Raw genomic sequence first — 10483 nt, 5'->3', positions numbered from 1 at the left:
TTGAAAATTTGGATACAATAGGTCACATGTTTAAATTTACTACCTCGATTTATAACTAGCATTAGCTTATTTCAAAATAATTCCATACACGTAGTATAAACTTATTTTTAATGGTGCTACGAATCTACGATTATGCCATCGAACAATATTCGACATTTAACCTTTACCAAACTCAAAATTAATTTTAACAAAACGAACATGAATTATCCAAGACGAGTTACCCAATACGATTATACGGAGTTATATGCTTGTACTCGTATTAATTTATTCGGCTATTTCATCAAATGCCACTGACAAATTTAAAAATTCACCAAATGCCATCGGACTTTTCAGAATTCACCAAATGCCACCGAGTTTTTAAAAAATTCACCGCGTGCCATTAATGACTAACGGCAGTTAACTCCGTTACCCATTAAGGCTATGCCACGTGGCATATTCTAATTGGTTCATTTTATTATTATTTTATTTATCAAAAAAATTATAATTAAAAAAAAAAATGAACCCCAACCACTCTTCCCACTGCACCACCGCCCCTAAGCCCAACCCCTTGCCTCCACTCCCACCGGCGACCAACATCGTCGGCGGCCACCCCTCCCCCTGACCCTATGCCCCCTATCATCTGCATCCACTCCCCCCCCTTAAACACCCATCCTCGACACCCTAATAAAACCCCAAAAACGAAATCTCCAAAATCGAAAACCAAATTTCGATTTTAAGCAAGGTGGTTCAGGGGGTGGAGATGGGAGGGAAAGAGGTGGTTTGGGTTCGTCAGAGCAGGAGGGATGGAGTGGAGGGGGTTACGAATTTAGGGAAATTGATATTGGGGTTTAAGGTGTCGAAACCCTAGATTTCGATTTGTGGGGATTTTAATTTAGGGTTCTGGCGTGGTGGTTGAAAGGGTGGAGCTCGGAGGGGATGAACTGATTTAGGTTCTCCGGCGTGGGGAGGGGGGCTTTGGTCGTCGGCGGTGGTGAGGGGAGGGATTTTCGAGGGAGAAGGAGAGTTTGCGAATCGGCTGGGTGCGTTGTCGACGCGGGCTGGCTACGCTAGGTTGCCAGCGGCGCGGTTGTTCAAGGCTGGGTCGCCGACTCGGTTGTTCAGGGTTGGGTCGCCGCCTCGGTGGGGACTGGTTGGAGGTGGGGATATGGTGGTGGCAGTGATGGACGGTGGTCGGGCTAGGGTCATGGTGGGTGGGTGTTTTTTTTTTTTAAAAGTTTTTTATTAAGTAATTAATTTACTAAATTAATATGCAACCAATCATAAGCCACCACGTGGAATAATTAGCCTTAATGACTAACGGAGTTAACTACCGTTAGTCATTAATGGCACTCGGTGAATTTTTTAAAAACTCGGTGGCATTTGGTGAATTTTGAAAAGTCCGATGACATTTGGTGAATTTTTAAATTTATCAGTAGCATTTGGTGAAATAGCCGTAATTTATTTATACAAACCCCCTACAATTGGGTTAACAGAAATGCGTAAAAGCCGTGTGTGTCCCATGATGTCATTGAAATGAGTTTCAGTACAAGTCCAACACTCTGAAACCAAGTCCAAAAAGTCTAAACAAACATAAACCTACTCTTGCTCATTTCTCACTAATAATTCCTCAAATTTTCATCAAATTCCCATTTTTTTTCGTTTTCTTTTGTTTTTTGTTAGCAACGGTCTCAACCCACGATCCCCAGAAACATCAACCACGTTCCCCCATCTTTCTCTCAATTCCCAATTTTTTACAATTTTTAATACTTAATTCAGAAGAAGAGAGATAAAATTAGACCAAAAATTAAAGAATTTGAGATGGAAACTCCACAAATTGAAGGTTATCTTACTGGGAGTTACAGAGAATCCTTTGCTTCTCAAAGACATGTTTCTTACAGGTTTATTTCTTTCTCTCGTTTTAAATTAACCCCTTTTAATGAATTGGGGTAGTTTGTTTTGTTTGAATTAGTCATTTATTTGACCATATTTGAATTGGGGTTGTTGAATTTGTTCTTGTAATTCAAGGGATTTGATAAATTCTGTTGGGAATTGATGAAAGAGTGGATCTTTAATTTGATATATTAGAATATAATTTGTACTTACTTATTTAATGTTATTCTTGTATGATTGAATTGAGTACTCCCTGTGTTTGGAATTAATTGTGCGCGTTGATAGTGTAATTTGAACTAGTAATGTAACGACTAAATCCGGAATGAGGTGGGAATTGTTTCAAAGGGCATAGAATGAAGTTTAGTTGCCTGGATGTTTGAGGAATGAAGAGGAATAGTTTGATCCAAGTAAAACTTGGTGACTAAGATTTTACTATTTTTAGTATGTCATTGAATAAAATATACTCACCTGTTACTAAAACTTGAGCAAAACTAACCTGTTCAGTGGAATCAACCTTGTTTAGTCATACTTTATTAGAACATATACTACTCCCTTTGTCTTGATTTAATAGTCGTGTTGATAGTGTTTGAACTAGTAATGGGACAAATGAGAATGAAATTCGGACCAAGGGAGTGTATGAGTATATCAGTTTGGTCTGTTTGGTACGACTAGGGTCAAGACGAGTAGAGGAGTGAGGTACGAGCTCGTAACATTTTGATATATTCTTCTTCTATTCTTTTCTTGGTCTCCTTGTTTGTATGTTTAAAAAGGTGATTATTCCTTTGAAAAGAGGGGAAAGAAAGAAAAAGAAGAGAAGTAAAGGAGAAGGTGGTTAGGATGTGATTGCCCAATTGCCCTTCCATGTGCTTTGATAACCTTAGCTGGAGAATGAGATGAGGTCAGATTCCTTCCTTTATGAAAATAATGAAAAGTTAAAAGGATTACACAAATGGTGGGAACATATTTGGTAGACATAATATGTAATGAGTACCTTTAGGAGTGTAATAAGAACGAGCACATATTTATGCCTTTTAGACTTGCCAAAAGTGTCATACTTAAATATGGTGTCCGACATTGATACTCCTAGATTTTCCTAGTTCTTTTTTACGAATTTAAGGATCGTGCCTATATCTAGTTGGAGTATGATATTGATGCCCAACTCTGGTTTAAGGATCCAAGTACGTTAATGCTGTGGTTGTTGCTGATCAGTTTGGCTTAAAAGTTTGTATTGATTTTCGAAGTTACCATCCTTATTTCAAGTTCAATTAGTGCTTAAAGGAGGTGGTAATCTTTATTCTTTACCATGCCTTATCTCGAGTCATTGTGGAATCTGGTAGATGATGTGTTGAAAGAACTGAGGGGAGCATATGGTGGTAAGACTGGGAACAGCTACAGACAAATTGTTATTGTGGTTACTGACTTACTACTCAAAGTATACTGGATTCAGGACATCTTTGAATATCTATCCAGTTATTGCAGGAATTTGTTGAGATAAGGATTGTCATCAAGCTTAATCTGTTTGATGACATATGAGCAATTTGACATTCATTATCGTAAATTTCTATACCTGAAACCAAAACTACTGCTGTATGAAAGGGAAATACGTAATATGATAGTTTATGAAGGTATTTCTAAGAAAATGAAGGCTAAAACTTTTGAGCAGATGATACCGGAAATGCGCAGACATGTCTGATGTCTCAGTCACCGAGAGGAGTTTTGGAGACCTAAAACCTAAGTCATGTTCATGGCTATCATTGAGGAGCCGTAGGGGGGGGGGGGGGGGTGTCTCTCAGACACTCCGTAGTGTTTCGTTTTGGTTAAAGAGCTTGAAGCAGAGAAGTACCTGTGCAATGTTCATTGGCGTATCACACCCAAGAAATTATGACAAAAATGAGTGTTAAGATTTTCCAGCGTTGCAGTTTCTTCCATGATCTGGAAAATTCCACAGTCCGGTGATGTATTTCTACATTTAGTCTCAGCTTACCTAAATAATGTGTACAGAAAGATTAAAGAATAGTCATTGTATTGACTTTCAAAATGATATTCACACTTTAGGGAGGACAAGGGGGTTTGTGTCAATAAATGTGCCTTATACTACTATTTTTTGGCAAAATTAATGGTTTTGATTTAAGCTTTACTTTCTCCTGAGTGTTGTTAAATCGTAGGACCTTCAGAGTTTTATTTCCATGATGTGTTTCTAACTCAAACTGTCTTTTATTTAGTTGTGGCGCATGTGGCTATGAGCTGAATTTGAGCTCATCCAACCGGAATACTGCAACCATTGGCTCAAAATATGGAAAATCAATAAAGCGAGGGATCATTTCTTTTTTCCAAATCGATGAGAGCAGATTTATGAAGGTTGATGAAATCAGATGTGTACCATATTTCATATCGAAGAATTCTTGGGGTTTATTTCGTAAAAGAACCAAACTCCTTTGTCGCAAATGTGGGAACAATGTTGGTGAAGCTTATGATGATAAAAACTCCTCCTATCCAATTGTACCTGATGGATCAAATACCAGTGATATTGGCACTCCGAGAAAATTTGACATAAGAATCCGTGCTTTGCAACCTTCATCCACTGATCAAGCTGGTACTCCCCTGGTTCTTTGATGTAGAGTGAGCCAGGTTCTGTTACGCACCATTTGGCTGCACACACTGCCAACGGTCATCAAAAGGGCCTCAGCAGTTCAATTGCACATAATTAAGAGCACTTCTGTATGGTGAAGTAAAACACCAGGTATTTATGTTAAGCAATTATGTACTACATTGTTAACTGTACAGTTTCTGAGTGATATAGAAGTATTTATGTTTGGAAAAAACCGATGTTTAGAAGAGTGGAGCGATGCTCTACCATATATCTTCGCCTTGTCAAAAAAGAAAATTGCACTTTCAAGTTATAATTTCTAGTATTTCCTTTTCCTGTATTCCATGCCCACAAAGCAGTCATCTGTACACCATTACTCATTAATAGAGTGGTAGTGGGCTCTATGTGAGGCGACTGCCATTAAAACGACTAAGGCAAAGATCATGTATCACAATTTTTCAGTCCCCTAAATAAAGGAATCGAACGCAAGTGTAATGTAATTTTTGAAGCTTAATTTTGGTGTTACTCATTTTGTGCAGGATGCAAGTGTTGTACAGTATTGGTAAAGCTACTAATCTATCATATACTTTGTATGTATGACCGTCGTTCGTTTACATGTATATTCTACCATATTGTAGAATAAACTACTGAAACTGATGCTGATTCCAGTTCCACAGTGATTAATTTTAGTTCTTCATTAACAAAATTCTTTGATTTGGTCTCTGCAGTATCTTGGACTGTACAATTTAATTATAAACTAAACTGCAGCTCTTTAAATCCACATCTCAATCCTTTACCAAACAATGTTAATATTAACTCCTGTATAGCTCAACATATCAGAAATTCGGAATTTATCAATCCATATATAAAAACTTGATCCTCTCAAAATATTTGATTTTTAAATCAACGATTGAGAATGCATAATGGAAAATAGGGGATTTTTTTTTCCCCATATCTGAGTGTCAAAGTAATATAAACCGTATTTTGTATCAGAGAAAATACCATAACTCAACAAAATGAGATTTTTTTTAAAAAAATCTTATTTGATGCATGAAAAGCATTTCGAGAAATTAATCCAAATTTTAGTTTTTAATGAATAAGAAATTTCGCTTTGAAGGAAATTAAAATTTATTACCCATTACAAAAAAAAAATAAAAAAATAAAATAAAATAAAAAATAAAAAAATAAAAATAAAAATTAAAAATTAAAAATTAAAAAAAAAAAAAGAAAAAAAGAAAGTCATACATGACAATCTATGGATGAATCCTTTCCAGTACCTTTGTACACTTTAACTGGATCATGCCTAGAATGGGCTGGCCCAACTCAGCCCACAATACACTAGCCTGGGCCCAAAAACAGTAGAAGCTGTTAAGGCATGTTGTGGTGATGAAATTGCAGATGTATCACAGTTGGTTTGCAACTCACACTGGACCAGATCAATGCGGGGTGCCGTGGGTTGTGCGGATCAAGCGACCGAGGTGGCTCATGTTTCAACCAAAGGTCGTCGAAAGAGGCTGATAGAAAGGACCTTCCTTAGAAATAGGACTACACCCAACCTAAGAAATGTGGTACGTACCGCCTACTCCTTTATGTTTTACTCCGTATCTTATATGCACTATGCTAGACTTGCATGATTTATGGCTAAATTAAACATCAATATCATGGATTTATGTCTTAAGGCCACGAATTTATTAATTCATTATGAATTCATTTATCAATGATTAAGAAATTGTTGATATGATATTTGACAAACTACGAAAAGATGAAATTACATCAAATTGCAAAAGTAGATGGAAAAAATTCAATTAAATGGCGACAAAACCACAAATATACTAATTGTAGATCATTAGTCCATGAGTCAATATATTGGTTGCAAAGTGGTGGATGTTGTCATAACTTCTTTAGTCTACATACTATATTACTATCTATGTTTAGAGCAATAGCTTCTTTAATGTCTAATAAAAAAAATATTATGGAGGTTGGCCTTTATGAGTTTTCAATGAAGATGAGAAAACCCCTCTTGTGATTATGACACTATGAAAGTGTAACATGAGAGGTTGAGACTTGAGAGCCATCTAAGATTTAAGAGTGAAAACACAACTAGGATCGTCATGCTCGTGTCTATGTCTCATTTAATTTGGCCAATTAATCAAGTTATTATGAAAATACAACCTTTTGCCAGACTGATATATTATATAAGAAAGACAAAAAAAAATAAAAAATAAAAAACTCTAACAACCAATTGATATAAAATATGTAACACGAGACACTTACTTATTTTAGGCTAGAAATGATAATAAGAAAAGAATTTGCATGCATGTTGTTTTCACATGTATCTCTATTTTGATAACTCACCGTCCATAAATTCATAAATCCATCACTATCCTAATGCAACTCCATTATGCCCTCTTTAATTAGCCTCCTTTGTACATCCTAAACAAGCTAAGGCTAAGCCACACCCAACAAATTAATTAAGGCAAAGGAAATGTGATAATGAAGAAGTTTTCTTTGTAAATCATATTGCAACAAATCTTGATTGTAGCACATAGAAAGGTTAGACGTGTTACTTTAAAATTTAAACCTTCCAAAATAATTTTTCTTAATCATTTCATAAAATTTGTATTTATTTTATAAGATAGCAATGAAATATGCAACAAATCTTGATCATTATTTATCATTATGACAATTATTAACCAATAATTAGAAAATGAGAGTGCAATATTTGTAAGGATTCATAGGGTAGAGTCATCCTAGTGATCCTAGATATATAGGCTTAATTAAGAAATATTCAAAACGAAATCAAAATAAAGAAAGAAAGGAAACAAGAAATGACGGGCATTTACTTCCATGTCGTAAAATTGTCCTTTCCCAAATTGTAGCTGCTAGATTAGGATGGCGACTTTGTTTAGTGAATGGCTAATTTATCCGGAAATTCATGGTGGACTGAATCTTTTCTCTTGACTCTATTTGTTTTGATCAATTTCAATTAATTGATAATTTTGTGGAGAAATTTACATAAAACCTACTGTATAATAGAGAGGAAAAACCACGAAATTATATCGTGCTTTGAAATGAGGTATATATTGTGACACAATGACTTACAACTAAGGGCTTGTTCACTTCAACTTAATATCAGTTCAGTTCAGTTCAGCTCCAATCAGTCCATTTTACTTCAGTTCAGCTCCATTCAGTTCAGTTTAGTTAAGCTCTTAATCTTCTCCTCTTATTAAATAATCATTTCAGCTCTATTAAGTTCAGTTCAATTTAGCTCAAAACAGTTCAGTTCAGTTCAGCTTCAATCAGTTCAGTTCAGTTCAATTCAGCTCAATTCAGTAAATGTGAACAAGGCCTTAGAAGGCATTCCTAAGAACTCTATTGATGCCATAAGAGTTTGAAATTTAACCTATAGGTCACTCGAGGTAACCAATCCTATGATCAGACGACCTAACTATTTTGCCTCACTTGTTAGTTGTGTGAACGAATTGAAAGGGATAGCACAATGATTGTGATTATTACTATGGCATTCCCACTGTTCAAATAAACAAAAATAATTCTAATGTAATACTCCCTTCATTTCATAACAATCGCAATATTTTAAATGACTCATATGCCAATACACAACTAACTTTTATCATTAATATTTCTAAATACTGGTTACTGGTATATATATTATTAAGAAATATAAAAGCTTATTATTATGAAATATAAAGGCTTGATATAATGAAAATATACTTAAAGACTAATCAAAAAATTATTTTACACGACTCTTCAAAAAAAAAAAAAAAAATTTACACGACAATATACAAATTTTACAAATTGGTAAAAAGTAGAGTCAAAGTAATAAACATACAAATAATACAAAAAGTCAAAGTATTGAGATTATTACGAAACGTCGAAATGGAAGGAGTATAATATAAGCTAGGATTTGATTCCAATAAGTTTATAAACATACATCACTATAATATTTTGACCTAGATGAATTAAAATCTATACCTAGCCTAGTATGATCGACTAATGATGAGCATAATAAGAGTAAACTTTAAAAAAGTTTTATTATTGATGCGGATTTCATACTGTAACGTGCAGTGTGAAAATTAGTCATGCACATAATAATGTACGCAATTTGTATTTAGCTATTATAAGAAAAAACCAAGCTAGGAGATGTATATATCGGTCCATTTTAGGACATGGACATGTCACATAAATAGTATAGTATCCTGTATATTTTTTGTAAGTATGTTTTATGGCTGTATTTCATTTTTTCTGCCTGCCATACAATATAAGATAACAACACAACGACAACATATTTGCATAAAATGCCTTTCAAGAAGATTTAACAAGTCAATACCCTGTCATTTGGACTGTTTGTAAATACTTCTCATATATATAAAGCTTGTATACAAATTTATATTTGGTAATTTGGGTTTATTGTCACTTCGTATATTCAGCGGCATGATGTGCATAATGCACTTGCGTTATGCATTCGTGTGTAATATCTTTGCATGCATGTTTGATAAAATAAATTAAAATATATATATATATATATATATATATATATATATATGTATATATATATATATATATAAGGAAGTATATTATATCATTAATTTTATGATTTATTACGTATTTACGTACTATCAAAGTCACATGGACATGGCTGCTAATTGCTATAACCTTTGACGATTTTATTTTGTTAGATAGACCTTGAAAACGCATCCCCTTTTTCTTAAGACGATTTCTGGTTAAATTAACTTAACAAAGTTAAGATGATTTCTGGTTAAATATACTTAACAAAGTTAATATATACAATAATAGGGATCATTTATATTTCATTGTATTAGAAAAGTAGAATTTTTGTAAAATTTTGGTGACTTGGAAAGTTGTCTTTTGGAAGTAGAACAAAAAAATAATGTGACATGAGAACGTGGTTCTTAAGAGTAGTTTTGACTTGGGCTTAATTTCAAAAGATGAAGCCTCTTCTTCTTTATAATAAGAACTTAAAAGATGAAGTGTCTAATCAAAAAAATACAAAAGGTAGTGCCTTTATTTTCCTTGCTGTGAGCCTCATTTCTTGTTCCTTGTTTGTGGAGTCCTTTTCCTAGTTTCGTCTAGCAGCCAACCTATTTGGAACTTCCCATCTTCTTCAATTCATAATTACTTCTTATAAGTGTATAATACTAGACTTTAATGTTAATCATTATCTAGTCTACGTTCAGAAAGTGTGAAAATCTGTATTACGTACAGCCGATACAGGTATATACTAAGGGCATGTTCTCATTGACTGAACTCAGTTGAACTAAACTGAACTGAACTCAGTTGAACTGAACTGAACTGAATATTTTATAAGAGAAGGAAATTAGGAGCTGAACTGAACTGAACTGAATTGAGCTGAACTGAACTGAACTGAATTGAACTCAGCTGAACTGAACTAAACTGAACTGAACTGAATTTCAACGTAAGAGAACAGGCCCTTGATCATTTTATTTTACAAAAGTACGTAAACGTTATGGTGTTATGGTACAGAATGTTGTAAGATAAGAGCTTTTAATGGTCAAAGTTTTAAATTTACAAATATAAAAGTCAAATTGTTGTAAAGTTTATGATTAATAAAAGTATATTGCAACATTTATAAAACATATGACGTGTTACAAACTTACAATATTATGAAAGTTGAACGATGATACTCCGTTTATTGGAGCAACTAACTTATAGAGTTGGGAACTGGATAGTTCTTTTACTAAGAACTTGAAACTAAGAACTACTCGTAGGAATTAAACTAGAGATAGATGATCAGCTCTTTTAATTTATGCACATGAACTATATATACACTAGTACAATAGTACTTTGTATCTAATAATTGGATGATAACCAATATAAATAATGTAATGAATAATGCAACATTTCATTTTTTAACCATGTGAAAGGAAGAAATAATGAGCAAGTTTGCATGTGATACATAATGTTTCGGGTAAAAACAATGGGACCTTGCCGAAGGTCCAATAAGGTGGCGAAGACTGGGCTCGATCC

The 10483-nt window shown here is 34.1% G+C and overlaps 1 protein-coding gene across 1 annotated transcript; it reads left to right on the top strand.

Moving 5' to 3' along the window:
* Window positions 1-545: 545 nt before the first annotated feature.
* On the top strand, window positions 546-4772 carry LOC145615258 (uncharacterized protein At4g08330, chloroplastic-like). Its single transcript, XM_081670324.1, has 2 exons — window positions 546-1877; window positions 4092-4772. Exons 1-2 carry the CDS (start codon window positions 1798-1800, stop codon window positions 4480-4482), a joined length of 471 nt encoding a protein of 156 aa, XP_081526450.1. The 5' UTR covers window positions 546-1797; the 3' UTR covers window positions 4483-4772.
* The last annotated feature ends 5711 nt before the right edge of the window (window positions 4773-10483 follow it).

Source organism: Chenopodium album, chromosome 25, assembly GCF_948465745.1.
Source record: "Chenopodium album chromosome 25, dcCheAlbu1.1, whole genome shotgun sequence".
In the NCBI taxonomy this organism is placed as follows: domain Eukaryota; kingdom Viridiplantae; phylum Streptophyta; class Magnoliopsida; order Caryophyllales; family Amaranthaceae; genus Chenopodium; species Chenopodium album.
This window is presented reverse-complemented; position numbering and strand designations above follow the sequence as displayed.